At 37.3% G+C, this 17,529-nt stretch overlaps 1 protein-coding gene across 2 annotated transcripts in view; it reads left to right on the top strand.

Moving 5' to 3' along the window:
- Positions 1-286: 286 nt before the first annotated feature.
- Positions 287-17,529, top strand: part of LOC149237848 (chorismate synthase) — a 41,804-nt gene continuing 24,561 nt past the window's right edge. The window contains exons 1-5 of one of the 2 annotated variants that reach the window (XM_089372823.1): positions 287-1,968; positions 2,139-2,237; positions 2,376-2,474; positions 2,602-2,670; positions 2,808-3,100. In XM_089372823.1, coding sequence (XP_089228949.1) covers positions 2,164-2,237; positions 2,376-2,474; positions 2,602-2,670; positions 2,808-3,100 — 535 coding nt within the window. In that variant the 5' untranslated portion in view covers positions 287-1,968; positions 2,139-2,163. Of the gene's footprint in view, positions 2,238-2,375; positions 2,475-2,601; positions 2,671-2,807; positions 3,101-17,529 lie in introns of both variants that reach the window. The other variant, XM_089372824.1, reaches the window with a different exon arrangement.

Below are 17,529 nucleotides of genomic sequence, written 5' to 3'. Positions count from 1 at the left end.
CAACATTCTTGATCAGGAAATAAAAACTCCACCCCTCACTATCTCTATCATGGATTCACAAATCATTTTTAATGATTTTTTTTCAATGATATTTTATTATTATTAATAACAATATTATTTTCCTTCCACTAATTTAAAAATATAAATTTATCACTAAACTTCACACTCCCACCATCTTACCTCATTCACAACCCATATTCATTTTCTTTAGTAATAATAAAAGAAAGGTTATTTATTTTTTGCCCTCTTATTTTTATATTTAATTGCAAGTAATACTTAGTAACACATTTTCATCATAGGTCTTCGCCTCTCTCGTTCATTTGCAACGCGTCGTGTGCTGTGCTGCGTCTGCCTCTCCCTCCAACTACGGTTCTTCCCTCCGAGGGCTCATCCACCGTATGAAAGAAGAGCGGCTCAGTCGCCGACTGTCGTCAATGGACATCATCGAATACCCAACTGCTGTACGGGGTGGTTTCTAATTTGTCATTCCCTCTTTGGTTCTGAGGTAGGGTTTTAATCGCCTCAAAAAAGAAATTCTACAACAGAGACATTATTTCCAAATCCTGTGGATTTTAATCTCTTCAGAACCGTCATAACTACAATTAGAAATTTTCTGCTCGGCTACCATCGTTGTTATTGAATATTTTACGTTGATCCATTTAGGGCTTTATTATACATATGATCGAACTTCTGGGTTTCCGTCCTGGAAAAGCATAAGGGATCCCTTTGCAAAATAACGTGGGAGATGCCGTTCTTATTCCTGTGAAATCGATTCATCAAGAACGCTGCGCGCAAACCCATTTGCGGCGTCATTTTCATAAAATTCAGTGAACCCTCGATGCTCCAACTATAGGGTAAGCGTCTGCAAAATTGCCTCTTGGGGTTGTCTGGAGTAGAGTCAGAGCCAGTATTATCTTTGATCATAAAGAAGCCTTCGCAAATGGTCTGACTGATATCCTTCCTTGTTGGGTGGGGCATTTGTAAACCTTTGATCTTCGTTGTCTTTGTAAAAAGCTTGTGCAATTTCTTTCATCGCAGACATTTTGTAAGCTTTTACTGAACTTTTATATCACAGTCCTCCTGGGCTTTTGTTGTTTTATGAGGAAATGCCGTGTAAGATTGGGTACGTCTACCAATAAAATTCTACGGACACAGTATAGAAAGTGCGGAACATAATTTTCTTGTTTGGTATATTTGTTGTGCCCACCAGTGCGACTGGGGCATACTGTATTGGCTGCGAAGAACGCCATTTTCTAGTCTGGCAGCAGTGGACGATTTTTGGTAATTGAAAATAGTTTACGGAGGACAGTGGTTGATTTTAGTGGGGATAGAGTCAAGTTAGCTGTTAAGGTGGATTGATCTATGTTAAATGTATCCGTTTTGTACCAGTCTAGCTTCCAATTGTTGTCAAGCATAAGGTGCTTCCGTGTTTATGAGTTTCTAGAGTGAACCTTCTTCCAACTGTCCAACAATAGTGTTCAGGTGCTTTTTGGCAGCAGTAGGCTTTTTAATGATAGAGTTGAAAGCGGAAGCAGTATGGATGAGTCCAACTATCTTTGATGAACATTTTGACTTTCAACTTGAGGATGACAACGGTATAAAATTTTAGAAGTGGTTTGTATCAATTCAATAGATCCGTTAAAGGTCTGTAAGTTTTCCACGCTCAGCAGGGTAGCCAGTTATTGGCTGATAATTTGGTTGCTTTACATCAATCGCTGGGATTTAGTGTAATTCTAAAAGTGTCCATACAAATATTTTGAAGGGGAAAAATAAAGAAGGTTCCCTGTTCGTCAGATACGAGTCACTACTCGTTAATTAGAAAGTTTCTGTTTCCATGTTGTGGATTCACTGCTTTCTTTTTGTGTGGCTGAAGTGAAGCCGAGAGCACTCTTGCACAAGGAGCAGAGTATGCTACTTTTTACAGGCTACTGAATTCATTTCTTGCAGCCAGAATAAAAATGCAGTAAGGTTTGGGTTCGTGTTTTTGCTTGCTCGGCCTTCTTCAAAGCTTCTATTATTGTGTATTTGAAAATTGGATTTGAAGGATATTTTCAGTTCAATAGAGTCAGGGGTTCAAATCTTTATTTGCTGCAAGGTGCTGGTGTAAAATTCAAATGTGAATTCTCTCATTGAAACAGTGTGGAATCTCCTTGCTTTTTGAAAATGGGGCAAGACCCTAATGATCAGTATGTAGATTTGAAGGGTTCACTTGATTCAAATACAGCTGTTCCTTCCAAGTATCCTTAAATTTATTGTGTAAAATTTACACTAATTTCTAAATGATGTGAAATGTTTTGATACCGTTGTAATCCTCCTTTTTTTTTTGGTTGTTTTGTTTGATTTTAAAGGAAATTTTAATTCTTAACTGCGTCTAGAAATGCCAAACATTCTTATACAAGAGAATTCCTATTATCCTTCGCTGAATTGGACAGTTGCAATAATCAGCCAAGTGGGCTTGATCCTCAGATTCTAAGGTATATCCCCGTTTTATGGTCAAGGATGATACAGCAGTGATATTTGCTAGTTCATGAATGCTGTTTATTGTTTTTGAAAACCTATTAGATGAAATGGAGAGGCTTCAGAAATTTTTTCTTTGTACAGAAATCACTTTGTGGAAGTAGTAAATACTGCAGCATCATCTTCGACAAGAGGCTTGATTCGTAGAGACAGGTATTGGTACATTCTGAGTTAAGAACATGACCATAACTTTTGGTTGACAGTTGATATTCGAAGTAAATCTGATGTTTCCTTGTTCCGGTGTGATTTCTTGTTCTGAATATCTTATTTTTGATGATAACTCTATACAGTGATGGAAATGGAGAAGCCCTTCAAAACATTCCAGAATGGCGAAGAGCTCCAGGTAACCCAGGGGGTGTTATGCCTTCCCAAGGTTCTAAACGGAGTGATCAAGGCGGAACATCCTTTACTGACAACTACTCTTCAAGAACAGGCCCAAATTGGGGGGAGAATAATTCATGGAGCAACTATGACAGGTCTGGGCGGCAGGGTTCTGGAAGTCAGGGAAGGTGGGAACATAGATCGGGAAGCAATGACAAAGAAAGGGATCGCCCACGGCATGATCGGGATACACTGGAACAAGGTTATTCCTTTTTTTTTCTGTGTATAGAAAGGGATGTTGTTGCAGGCATGGAATTTAATATTCTAGCACTACTTTTAGAACTTATTGTTTTATATATATTGGAGACCTCTTTCAGCATCTGTATATTTTGATTGTAGATTTGAAGTCAACTATGTTTTCATTTATGGTATGGTATTTTATAAGTTTTTGTTCCAGATTTGATTGATTTTCCATATACCATACCTCTCTCTATATGTTGTTTTTTTGTTTTGTTTTTCTCATGTTTTTGGGGATAAGTTGCCTATGGTTGATTGATTCTCGCCATGTTTATGCTAGCTTCTTTATGGATGGAGACGTCCTTGGGATGTCGGTGGTGGGGGGTTGTATTCTACTGTAAGTATTATGAAATAATAAAGAATTTAGTGGAAGGTTGAATCATGCATGATTGTAGTCTCCATAAGCACTAGTGCACCACAGTGAGATGAACCTAGAATAATGAACTCAAAAGTAGTTCTGTCTATGTCTATTAGAGGGAGAGGGAGAGCAGGGAGGGAGAGGGGGAAGAACAGAAACTATAATAGAATATAATTTTTTTATTAGTCTGCGCAGCAGAGTGACCTAGGTGATTAAGATGTTTGCGTACAAAAGCTATTATTATAAGAATTTCGGAATTTCCATATGACCAAACAATAACGAAAGAAAGCAGCAAAAGCGATAAGTGTAGGGCAGAGTATAAGGTGTGGTCCAAGATCACGGTACAAAGGAAGATTGGACTCATCTGGACATCGACTCCTTTGGCCCACCCTGGCTTTTCTCTGTTTGTCTATTGCTGATCTCTGGATCTTATCTCTGGTCTGGACCATTTTTGCAATCTTAGTTGATGTTGCTCCCGCTATCTTCCCCAGAAAAGCTGGTTCCCAGTTGCTGATTTGTGGGACATTTTAGTACTTAGGGTGGACATTTGATGCGCGTTGTATGTTTTGGAGGGCTGTCTATGTTTTTTAGACTTTTTTTTGATGAACTCTTTATTTATTATTCTTTTAAATCCTTGAAGAAATAATTTGTTCCACCTTCCTGTGCACTTATGTGAAGAATGAGGAAGCTGGTACTGTTCCAACAGCATTCTGTTGATTCCTCTCCTTTTCTGTGTGTTTCTGAATAGTGATCGACATTAAGTGCCAACTTCAATAGCAGTTGGCAACCTCAGAGAACTCTATGGTAATATATCCACGACTCCTTGGGCAATACAGTGATACACTTTAGTGGAACAGGTTGAACCAACTGATCTATACCTTGGGGGTTTGTTACTACCCAAAACATTATTCCAGTGTTGCGAACATCTCGATTTTATCTTGAAATCAAGATTTTTTTTTTTTTTTTTTTTGGCTTAGCCAATGTTTGCTGATTTTTAATGGTTTGCAGATTTCTGTGGTGTGGTTTTTGAGAAACTGAATTCGGATATTCCACAGTTTTCGTCTTTAATTTGTCGACGTTTCGAGTCTAGACCAAGACTCATCATCAGGACTGATTTACAAAGAAGAGGAGTGGGAGGAATAAATATGGTTAGGTGAGTTGTCAAGTTGGGAGGCCGACCATCTAAATGATTTTAATTTAAATTCTTTTAGGGGATCTGGCTTTCCCTAGGATGACAGCGCACTCTTGTCTAACAATTCTTTGATGGTATCTTGATTTTGCCGATGTTTGCCAATTTTTACTGAAATTTTCCCGATTTTATGGTTTTTTGGACCCTTGGGCCTTGCTGATTTTATCCCGATGCCGATGTTCACAACATTGCTTTATTCTTAGTGGTAAAGTCCTAAAGCACAAGAAAGACCCTAGGGGCGCTGTAGAAGGTCTATCCACTGTCATCACAATAGCACCTTCACACACTTTTGGCTAGATTTCCTCTAGCACCAGGGGGTTATCTTTAAGAAACCTGAAGCTTATTAAAAGCTAGTTGCAAGGGATGATGGGGACAATTCTGAATTCTGAGTTTTATTTGAAAATATTCAAGTTTGTTAACAGCACAAGGGAGAGATTGATTTTATACTATGTTGCACTGGTTTTGAAAACAGGGGAATGATAGGGATGGGAGGATACATCACCACTATGGCTAGAGTGCACCCCCAAATTTTCTTAGGTGATGGCAGGTTGGAAATCTCTCTCTCTCTCTCTCTATATATATATATAGAGAGAGAGAGAGAGGAATTCACCATAAACATTTGTAGCTGCTTGTAAACATAATAGTCTATACTACATAATATTATGCACAACTCTTAGTAGTTCTGAAAAAGCTTGGGCATTTTAGAAAAGGGCAGAGTGATATTACATTTTTAGCACCTGGACGTGAGAAAAATATACTTTAGCTTTAGAAAACATAAGTGTAATTATTTTCAATCTGCAATAGGGCCCATGAAGAGTCTATGAAACTAATACTCATCTATATAACAACATTTTTTCCTCATATGTCTTGCTTAGAGTGAATATGTTAAAAGACATTCCCTTCTCAATAGGATATATATATATATATATATATATATATATATCCAGGTTACGCACCCAGTGAAAACCCAGAGCACTAAGGCTGGTCAACAACTAGTATTGAAGCCATAATAATAATATACTCGTGAAGAGCTCAGCATGTCGCTTGGTTCAGGCAATTTAGAAAAGAGCCAACTGACATTACATTATTAGCACTAGGACATGAGATAAATGCAGTGTAGCTTTAGGAAACATAAGCGTAACTGTTTTCACTTTGCAATAAGGTCCATGAAGGGTTTATGAAATGAATGCATATCTCTTAAATGGATTTTCTTCCTCAAGTATTTGTTTGTACTATGTAGCAATAATGTTAAAAAGGCATTCCATTCTCAATATGTTCTATAGATTTTTAGAGCTGTGTTTAAAACCACTACAAAACACTTTGGGATACAAATGCATGCATTATGGAAGAACTAGACTCAACTCATGGACACTAGTGTACAACATGTAAAAGCTTAAGATGACCCCAAAATGAGAAAAACAAGAGCAATAATTGAGAAGGATAAGACCTTTGAGATGCTACATTTCTTGGTTTGTTGACATATGGAGGCTTTGCTTGCTGTAATGATGTGTAAAAGACAATAGTTAAATCACCATAAACCCAAACCAAAAGCCCTCGCACAGAACCTAGTTTTTGCACTGCAGCTTGCACATATTTAGATTTAGATTCGGTATAATAGGAAATTTGTCTGGAATGTCTTGGGTACAATGAGCAAGTCCCTGATGAAGTTCCTGGCAGATTGGGGATGTTTCTTAGGGCTCGCCAAGTTCTCAAAAGTTGGAACAGTGGGTATGGTGTTTTGTTTCTGGGGGGAATGGGTACCTGTGCAACATAGCTTTTATAATTTTTGAGGTAGTTGAGACTTGAGAGTGAGACTAGTGCTTAGGCCATGTCCTATACTGATTTTGGGCATTTGGAATCAAAAGGGCAACATTAGCAAGCTGTTTCCTTAGATGACGGGGAAAGCATGAAGTTGGAATAAGCAAGTCACATGAGTGCCATCTTGCTTGGCTATAACTGCAGAAAATTAATTTAAGGAGCCCTAATGAAGGACTAACTTTAAACATGCAAAAGGGTGTGTCTATAACTAGATGATGTATGCTGTAGCCAACTTTAATTAAGAAGTGAGACATCCATTGACATTTCCAGCAATAGACACAGACATTTGGAAGGGAGATATACTGCAAATAAGCTTTTCTAAATAAAGAAACAGTGTTCTGCGGTTTAGCTCTTCATAACACATTTGATGCAGGTAATTTCCAGCTATTATCTTTAGTGGAAAAAATCCCAAAATAAGTGCTTTGAATTCCAAACAATGTTCAATAAGTTTCAACTAGTCTCTAGTGTTTCCAGAAACTTTCAACAACCAATACTATACAAGGAGCTTCTCTTATATAGAGTCCAAGTTAAAAACCTTCTCAAATAAAATAATAATATCCATGTTTGAAATCCTAGATCTCTTCAAGGAAAACATAAACATCCTATAACAAACTTCTACTCGAGAAGTCAACATATGATAAAAATAAAGATGGATAAATGGTGGTTATGCCACATGTTTCATCCTCCAAGAAGGGGTCTTCTCTAGCATTGTAATTAAGTGTTGATAACATCAGTATCGACAAAAAATAAATGAGGGTTCGGAAAACATCTTCTTGGAAACATTGGCAGTAAAATCAACAAACTGTATCAAACGTTAAAAAATACAAAATATATTCATTTTTTCAAAATTGGGAAAATTAGGAAAAATTGTTTAATGAAAAAATCAGAATCTTTTAGGGCCAAAAATTTGCTGGCTCCTCTAGATAAGCTCTAGATCCACAAAGTAACGAGATGACCATATTGTTAGGTAAAACTTGGCTCGGTGAAAGAGTGAAAGTTGCTCAGTCAATTTGTGGTGGTTTTGGGTACATAGTTTTGGTTGCCCATGGTTTTGTGCCCATGGATTGCATGTAATGAAGCCTTTAAAAGGCTCAGGAATACTTCATTTTCATGTACGAGGGACGTGAGCAATGAAGGCTCACTTTGTTGGCTTGGTTGTTTTGCCAAGGGACTGATAGAATTTTGTTAGCTGGTTTTTCCCCGGATTGGGGTTTTTTATAGGATAAATATTGTGTTTATGATATGAGATTTGTTGCTAGTTAATTTATCTTTCTCAATTAGTTTATCTCGGTAATTTTTAACATTGTGTCAAAGCCGAGAGATAAGCTTGAGGGGATTTGATCAACGAGTGTCCATGGATATGTGCAAGGAGGCGTACAAGAAAACCCTTGCCAAGCTTCTTGCTGAGGCTATATTTATGTCAAGGATGCATGCAAAGTGTTTGACAAAATGCTTCAATGAGATGATTTATCATGGTTTGTTTGCTTCAGATTGTAGATTTTTCAATGGTGAATTGGGTGACCTATGGATGAGAGGTGTTTGGCTGTGTATTGTAAATAGCAACACTAATAAATATAAAAAAATACTATGATGGAGTTGAAAACTTTTACATGTAAATGGCCATATTGTTGTAAGACCTAGTAAGGCATGCATACCCCTGGGAAATTATAAATAAAGTTTGCAATTAGACCTAGGTGATAGGGGGCACGCTGAATTACTGGATACCCTGGATATAAATGTTGAGAGGGATAGTCAAAGTTGCTTGGTCAAATAAATAGTGGTGGTTTTGGGCACATGGTTTTGGTTTCGCATGGTTTTGTGCCTGTGGATTGCATGTAATGAAGCCTTTAAAAAGCTTGGGAATATTTCATTGTAATGTCCCAGGGAGGTGAGCGGTGAAGGCTCACTTGGCCAAGGGACTAATAGAATTCTGTTTGCTGGGTTTTCCCCAGATTGGGGGGTTTTCTAGGATAAATAGTGTTTATGATATGTCATTTGTTGCTAGTTAATTTATCTCTCTCAATGAATTTTTCTTGGTAATTTTTAACACATCAAAACAACAATATGTCATGGTCAAACCTCAATATATGTGCCAATATATATCAAACCTCAAACCTTAATATAAGTGGAGTACTCCCTTGAATAAGGAATAGAACAACCTCATAAAGCATCCGTGATGCTGAAAATGAAAATAACCATAAGTGCTAGGGTGCTCACCCATGGAGATAAAGATCATGTGAATAGTCATCAACATAGATGTTGGAGGGCTTAATCAATCCTTGAAACGTGTGCCAATGTAGAGTGCTCTCTCCAAATGGAGTCAACATCCCAAGTATGCCATCATTATGTTAGAAGATCCCAAACAACCTAGGGTGCGTCATTATGAAGGTGAAGATCACATGAAACTCAACAATATAGCCACTAGAAATGTGATCCACCCGTGAAAGGGGGAGTGCATCATCAAATGAGCCACATGTCATAATAATCAGTACATATATGGGACAGGCGTGCCTCCTCTAGCCAAGGTGCTCAACCAAACATCAACGAATGATAGCATGATCTAAACCACAATTTCTAAGGGCAATCATGAAAGCTAGGGTAGGATTTGACTTCCATTAGAGTGCCTCAACACCAGGTGGTTGACAGATAAACTATCAGAAGGGAAGCAAGTCTGTGGAAAGGTGCACCAATAGTATGTCTGAATCAACCTGCAAACCTTGACGAGTATGATGGCAATGCTGAATGGATGATAATCCATGATAAACATGCATCTGCATAGGATAATGATGAATCTGGAAATAAGATACTCCATTTTAGCCCGCTTGGGCAGGGTTTTCCAACTGGAATATGAACTCATACAACAGGAGTGGTAAGGGGGCTATTATTTTTTCTTTTTGAAATAATCCTATCATCCAAGGTAAAAGGCTTCCTTTTGTAGGACAAGGAATTTAAATTGAATTTCCAATCAATTAACATCCACAAGAAGGATTGGTTTGGCTTCCTTTTGTAGGACAAGGAATTTAAATTGAATTTCCAATCAATTAACATCCACAAGAAGGATTGGTTTTGGAGATCACTGATTTTACATTGAAATTTATATGCTAAAACTTGACTTTATATTGATGATGCAATGTATCTTTCAAGAGTCTTGTTGTTTGAACCAAGTAACTATGTACCATTTAGTGTCTACTTATATAAAATCGCATTCTTATCTCATTGTTCTTTCCTCATCCCATTCACATCTAAACTAAACTGATCTAGACTGCCTAATATCCCATTGCCATTTGCCCTACTAAACTGTGCATTTTTCTTCTTTCTTGTGGTAAAAGGTTACTTCTCACTCACATGGTCAATCTGAGTTTTGGAAAGAGGAATACAAAATTACTCTGTAATCTATTTAACTTAATTCAACAACTAGAGTATGAAAACATTGTTCTTGTTTTCTCTAAATAGTTTGTGATGGTCACTGGCTTTGAGTTGCACTAATGTTTAAATTCAATTTACTTAGCATTCATGAAACTGTTTATCCTATCTCGAAGGGGAGTTTGAACTCTCTGCCAACTTTTCATTCCAGTACATTTTTGTCATGTCTGTTATCACAATTCAATTCACAAACCACCAGTAAGAGTTTTTATGTTATTCGAAGGATGCATGGAACTCTCATAACCCTTTGTTTAGATGAAATAATTTGGTTAGGTGAGTGAATATTCTGATAGACTTTTTATAATAGGACAGTAGCAAACAAAAACAGTGAAAATAGTGAATCTCTTATGGAAAACCTACAAATCCATCATTCAAATAGAATATTCTGACCACGTGAGTCACATTTAAGATTATCTTATTAGTATTACAATAGGAAAGTATGCAAATTTAAATAAGAAGGGAAGCTACAATTTACTGCATACAATTACTGATGCTATTTGATATTCTTTTCGAAGGTGAATTTTCTTTATTATGATGTAGATTGCTTTTCTGTGGACATTGATTTCTTTGCAATCTCAATCTACGACAAATGATTTCTTATTATTTGCAAAATATTGATTTTGCAGCTTTTGCTACAATTCTCTTGCTCTGTTACAATCCCCTTTCTCTTTTCTCTTTCCCTTCACCAGTATACCTACTTTTTATGAGTGTAGTTTGGATAGGAAATCTTGCACAACTTTTGTGCCAAACATGCAAGAAGTCATTCAAAGACCTTTCTATTTTGTAATTCACTTTAATAAAGTAAATTATTAAAGTGTCGAGCCTTTTAATTTCAAGTTATGAAAAGTCTAACAAAATGTAATTTAATTACAATAGTGATTTAGATAAATCTCCACTGTTGATTGCTAGTGAGATTGGGATTTAATCTCAACATTTGATCTCAATGAGACTTAGTCATTAACTCAAAATTATAAAGGAAAGCCAATCTAGAAGGAAAATAACATAGTGATAGATACAATGATTGAGTTGCATATAGTAACGAAGAATTTTGCTCTGTGTGCAAGTTGGGAGAGAAGGGAAATGGGTTTACAACAAGAAAATTGATTTCAACAATTTGTGGAGGCTTTATGATCCAAGACTGGAGAGGGCTGTACAAATTGGGTGCAACAACAACAAGAGAAGTCGACTTGACAAATCCGGCCATAAAATTTCAGGGAGGTCGTACAATAGCAGATTGATTGTACTAGTGTTGCAGGAACTGTCCCTCCACCCTCCTCCACGGATTAGAAGCGCGAACTGCAAACTGTGCAAATTTGTGAGTGAATTGCGAATAAAACCACACAATCAAATTTCAGAATCGTGCTTTGCTTGGAAATTCACGGTTCCTGGACCTGTGGCAATTGTGATGGTTCCTTTCACAGTTTTGCAGGCCTAACCATAGGTTTGGCACAGTTTCGCGATGCTTTTGTGTGATTCCGGAAAGCACTAGCATAGTTCCATGAAGCAATTTTTTTTTTTTTGTTGGAATTTTGGAACCACTAAGTGAGGAATCGTGCTTTCTCAAACACTTCCATGGCGCTCCCTTGATGCTCCCTAGATGCTTCATAGATGCTCCCTAGTGGTAATGTTAAATTGTTAAAGTAAAAGTGACATTCTCCTTTATCTTTCATTTCCGTCTTTTTACTTAAATTTTTATCATTACCATGAAATGACTCGGGATGTTTGAGAGTGGTTCCAACATCATTAGACTCTATATGGAGAAAATAAAATTTCATATGACTCGGGATGTTCGAGAGTGGTTCCAACCTCATTAGACTATATGGAGAAAATAAAATTTCATATCCCATTCAAAATTCAACAGACTTAACAATTTTTAGGATTTTAGGATCGATGAGATTGTGGTATTTCATTAGATTATATCACGTATGATGGTATGTGATTGGCATTTAATCAAGACCACCAAGCCCTATATGTACCCTAGTGTCAGTGGCATTGATTGTTGAACTCCTTTGTCATAGCCTTAGCGAAAATGTACTCTTCACTAAAGTCAAAATCATTTATCAGGCATATCATGCTTTTTCTACTATATTTTAAGGCCTGGGGTAGGAAGATTGATCAAAATTGGGTAATGTTGACTAATATCCCTAGAGAATTGAGGTAGAGGCAAAGGCTAGACAAGAGGCGAGAAATCTAGATTCTAAATGGTTGATGCTCGAATAATTAATCATTAGTGTAGTATGGATGCCATTTCTTTCTCGATTTGTGTACAATATGCATGCTTTGATATATTCTGCAACTAATTTGGCATTTTGGATGGTTTTATTGAATATAAATGCAATGATATATATATATATATATATATATATATATATATATATATATATATATATATATATATATATATATATATATATATCTATTTCTGGGACGCTTTACTCCCGAGGATTTTTGGAAAATGATGCTTCCAATGCTTCGCTTCCAAAAAATGCACCCGCTTCGTGCAACATTGGATTGTATAGAACCACAACAAATTAGTTGTACAAATTTGCAACATTTTGGCTGTATGATTTAGGTTGTATGAGGGATCCGTCTAAGGCCATATGGTAGCTAGGTTTCGCTGTAGATTTCTTTCTTTATGGGTGAGTTTTTCCTTAATGGAGGAAGTAAGTTCAGATAAATTAAATGAAAAACTGATTTGAATGGTAGTAAAAATTTGTTTGTGTATTTGGAAATTTATTTTGCTTTCACTGCTTTATTTTTCTAGCAATTTTGTGATAATTCTATGGTTTGAAACTTTTGTAAAATTAAATTTCAGCAAATAATTTTGCCTGATATAATCAGGAGGTTATTCACTTAGGATTTGGAGAAAATTTTAACATGGTACCAGAGCTAGGCCTTTGATTGAAGCTTTCAAGTATTTACAACAATAGATCTATTAGATTTGAAAACCATCAATTTTTTTTATTGGATGCTTGAAGGACTAAGGTCATTTGTAGGGCAGTTGTTTAGATCTGGAAAGATGGTAGTGATAAGTCTTAGATTTGAGGACATATTGGATGGAGCATCAAATTTCTTGTAATGGAAAGCTAGGGTTACATTATTATTGGAGGAAAATGATCTCTAGGATATTATTGAGCATATGGTTTTATCATCGATAGATCTTCTGTAATTGGCAACCAGGAAAAGGGAGGTTAAATTCAAGCAGATGATCTTGGATGCAGTAAAGGATCAATTGATTCCTCACATTTTTGAGAATGGTGTGGCCAAGGAGATGTTCGATGCTCTGATCAACCTTTACAAGAGCGAGAACATTAATAGGAAGATGATTTTGAAGAATAAGCTTAGATTCATAGAGGTGTTTAGATTTGACATAGTTACTAGTTAACTCATGAAGATCACTCAGTTTTGCGATTTGCTTGCATTAGTCGAGGAGAAGGTGGAGGAGTCTGAGCTAGTTAACATGGCGTTGAATGGTTTCCCAAATTGCTAGGAACTATTTGTCTAGTGGGCTTGTGCTTGCGAGAAGCATCCAAACTTGGAGAGAAGTAAGTTCAGATAAATTAAATGAAAAACTGATTTGAATGGTAGTAAAAATTTGTTTGTGTATTTGGAAATTTATTTTGCTTTCACTGCTTTATTTTTCTAGCAATTTTGTGATAATTCTATGGTTTGAAACTTTTGTAAAATAAAGTCTCAGCAAATAATTTTGCCTGATATAATCAGGAGGTTATTCACTTAGGATTTGGAGAAAATTTTAACATGGTACCAGAGCTAGGCCTTTGATTGAAGCTTTCAAGTATTTACAACAATAGATCTATTAGATTTGAAAACCATCAATTTTTTTTATTGGATGCTTGAAGGACTAAGGTCATTTGTAGGGCAGTTGTTTAGATCTGGAAAGATGGTAGTGATAAGTCTTAGATTTGAGGACAGATTGGATGGAGCCTCAAATTTCTTGTCATGGAAAGCTAGGGTTACATTGTTATTGGAGGAAAATGATCTCTAGGATATTATTGAGCATATGGTTTTATCATCGATAGATCTTCTGCAATTGGCAACCAGGAAAAGGGAGGTTAAATTCAAGCAGATGATCTTGGATGCAGTAAAGGATCAATTGATTCCTCACATTTTGAGAATGGTGTGGCCAAGGAGATGTTCGATGCTCTGATCAACCTTTACAAGAGCGAGAACATTAATAGGAAGATGATTTTGAGGAATAAGCTTAGATTCATAGAGGTGTTTAGATTTGACATAGTTACTAGTTAACTCATGAAGATCACTCAGTTTTGCGATTTGCTTGCATTAGTCGAGGAGAAGGTGGAGGGCTCTGAGCTAGTTAACATGGCGTTGAACGGTTTCCCAAATTGCTAGGAACTATTTGTCTAGTGGGCTTGTGCTTGCGAGAAGCATCCAAACTTGGAGAGATTGTGCAACGATTGTATTTAGGAGACTTGAATGGAGTTTAAATCCAACAAGAAGGGAGGTGATGAGATGTTGGCCCTAATCGGTGAAACGAAGAAGGGCAAAGGAAAGGGTTCCAATAAAGGTAAGGAAGAGATTCAACCTCGCAGCCAAAGAAAGACTTGAGTAAAATTACGTGCTTCATTTGTCACAAGTTTGAACATTATGCATCACAGTTTTCAGAGAAGAAGGGCAAAGGGAAGAAACAATAGAAGCAGGTGGCAATCTCAGGAGAAACTCAAATGAACGAGTTTGTTGCAAAATTTGAGAAGTATTTCTCATTAGTTTCTTGCATTCCTACTAGCACAATTCCAAGGAATGCATGGTGTGTGGACAATGGAGCATTTTGTCATATGACTTTAGCTTGACAATTGTTCATGAGTCTCACTGAGCAAGAGTGAATAGTACAGGCGAAGCTTGTACAAATGATACCAAGTATTCATTTGTTGGAGTTGGTATGATTTCTTTCCAACTTGAGTCATGCAACTTTTTGGACTTGAAGGATGTGTTGTACGTTTTAGGGCTCAAGAAGAATTTGCTTTTAGTTTTGGTCATGGAGGATAAGGGATTTGTTGTGGAATTTAAGAAAGGGAAAGTATTCATTAGGTTGGAAGGATTTAGCCCAGACACATCTCAGGTGATTGGGGTGAGAGAAGGTAATTTGTTCAAGTTACAGGTGAGCTTGCTCGAGCTTTGGTTCATAAGAGTGACAGCGAGTTGTGTGGTACAAGAGTATGGGGCACTTGCATTATAGAGCATTGTCGATTTTGAAGGATTTGGTCATAGGTCGTCCGGATTTCATCCTTGGGTAGTAAGGTGTATGCAAAGGATGCACACTTGGCAAGTGCGTCAAGGCTGCTTTCCCAAGTAGCAAGCGTTGAGCACAAGTCCAAGGAGATTTTGGACTTGATTCATTCAGATGTGTGTGGATTGATGTCCGTAGCATGAATACAATGAGGCATGTATTATGTTTCGTTTATTGATGATTACTCTTGTAAGACATGGATCTATTTCTTGAAAACAAAGGATGAGGTCTTTAGCAGGTTTCAAGAGTTTAAGGCTCTTTTGGAGAACTAGACACAAAAGAAGATCAAGGTGCTGAGGTCAGATAATGGAGGTGAGTATACCTCTAATGAATTGAAATCTTTTTGCAGGAAGGCAAAGATTAAGAGGGAGCTAATAGTATGATTACAACCCACAATAGAATGGGTTGTAGAGAGGAAGAATTGATCTATCATAGATAAGACCATGATATATGATCAAGGTTTGCCCATGATGAGTAGCAATGTGTATGCAAGAGATGCACACTTGGCAAGTGCATCAAGGCTGCTTTCCCAAGTAGCAAGCGTTGAGCACAAGTCTGAGGAGATTTTGGACTTGATTCATTCAGATGTGTGTGGATCGATGTTCGTAGCATGAATATAGTGAGGCATGTATTATGTTTCTTTTATTGATGATTACTCTTGTAAGACATGGATCTATTTCTTGAAAACAAAGGATGAGGTCTTTAGCAGGTTTCAAGAGTTTAAGGCTCTTTTGGAGAACTAGACATGAAAGAAGATCAAGGTGCTGAGGTTAGACAATGGAGGTGAGTATACCTCAAATGAATTGAAATATTTTTGCAGGGAGGCAAAGATTAAGAGGGAGCTAATAGTATGATTACAACCCACAATAGAATGGGTTGCAGAGAGGAAGAATTGATCTATCATATCTAAGGCCATGATATATGATCAAGGTTTGCCCATGTTTATTTGGGTATAGACATGCAATATGATAGTATACATTGAAAACATGAGTCCTCACAAGTTCTTGGGGGACAAGATACTGGAGGAGGCATTCACTTGTGTAAAGCCACGGGTGAGCCATTTTCGCATCTTTGGCTGTCTAGTATACATACATGTACATGTAGAGAATATGATGAAGTTGGAGCCCTCTAGTATGAAGGGTTTGTTTATGGGATACGGTGAGACCTCCAAGGATCACATGATTTACATTCCAGCATAGAGGAAAACAATGGTGAATGAGGATATGAAGTTTGAGAAGGACTATGTAGCCAGGGGATCATAAGGGCTAGTGGCAAAGTAAGAGGAGTAGGACGCCCTTGTGTTGAGACTAGTTCATCTATGACACCAATAGCTTCCAATTCAGGAAGTCAAACTTCTGGCGAGGAGGAGGAGTTGGTATCTCCTTCTAGTTTTGTTAACAGATCTAGATGGTTCACACAGACATTGAGGGATGCTCAGGAGTATGTTGAGGCTCCTAGGAGCACATTTAAGGAGAGTATGCTTTCGAAGAAGTTTTCGACATGTATGGCAGTGATGAGTAGCATCATTGATTTCGAGCCTCCCAATTTTAAAGAGGTAGCATACTAGCAACTATGGTGGGATGCCATGGTGGAGAAGTACAACCATCATGAAGAATGATGTGTGTGACATTGTGTGGAGACTAGGGGGAAGTTAGTTGCGAGTTCCAAGTCGCTCTTTAAGATCGAGCATGTTGCAGATGGCAACATTGCAAAGTTCAAGGTGAGGTTTGTGGTGAGAGAGTTCTCCCAAAAAGAGGGAGTGGACTATGAGGAGATGTTTGATCTAGTTGCTAGGTACACATTTATTAGAGTTGTGATGTCTATTATTTCAGTCATGGGATGGAGGATACATCAGATGGATGTGATGACAACATTTCTTGATGGGGTCATTGAGGAAGAAATGTACGTAGAGCAACCTTAGGGCTTTGAGGTACATGGGAAGGAGTCTCATGTGTGTAGGCTTAAGAAAACCTTGTACGAATTCAACTAGGCACCGAGAGTGAAGTAGAACCTAACTTATACTAATTTGTAGGGATTGATTTGCTTATTTAGGTGCTTTACATAGATGATTTGTTTTTCATAGATATAGAGTAGCTTATTGTAGGATTCGAAGCAGATTTGGCAGCAAAGTTTGTGAGGGACATCAGGTTGATGAACCACTTTTTGGGGCTAGAGGTTTGGCAGAGATCGAGGGGGGCTTTTTTTCAGACAAGGGAAGTTTGTAGTTGAGACCTTGAAGAAATTTTGGATGGAGAATTGCAAGCCTATGGCCTCATCTATGATCTCCAATCTGAAGAAGGTGATATTATATTTATAGTTGGTGGATCACACATTGTCTAG

The sequence above is a fragment of the Pinus tabuliformis genome, chromosome 8 (assembly GCF_031772625.1).
Source record: "Pinus tabuliformis cultivar Carrire ecotype Pingquan chromosome 8, CPIR1, whole genome shotgun sequence".
In the NCBI taxonomy this organism is placed as follows: Eukaryota; Viridiplantae; Streptophyta; class Pinopsida; order Pinales; family Pinaceae; genus Pinus; species Pinus tabuliformis.
This window is presented reverse-complemented; position numbering and strand designations above follow the sequence as displayed.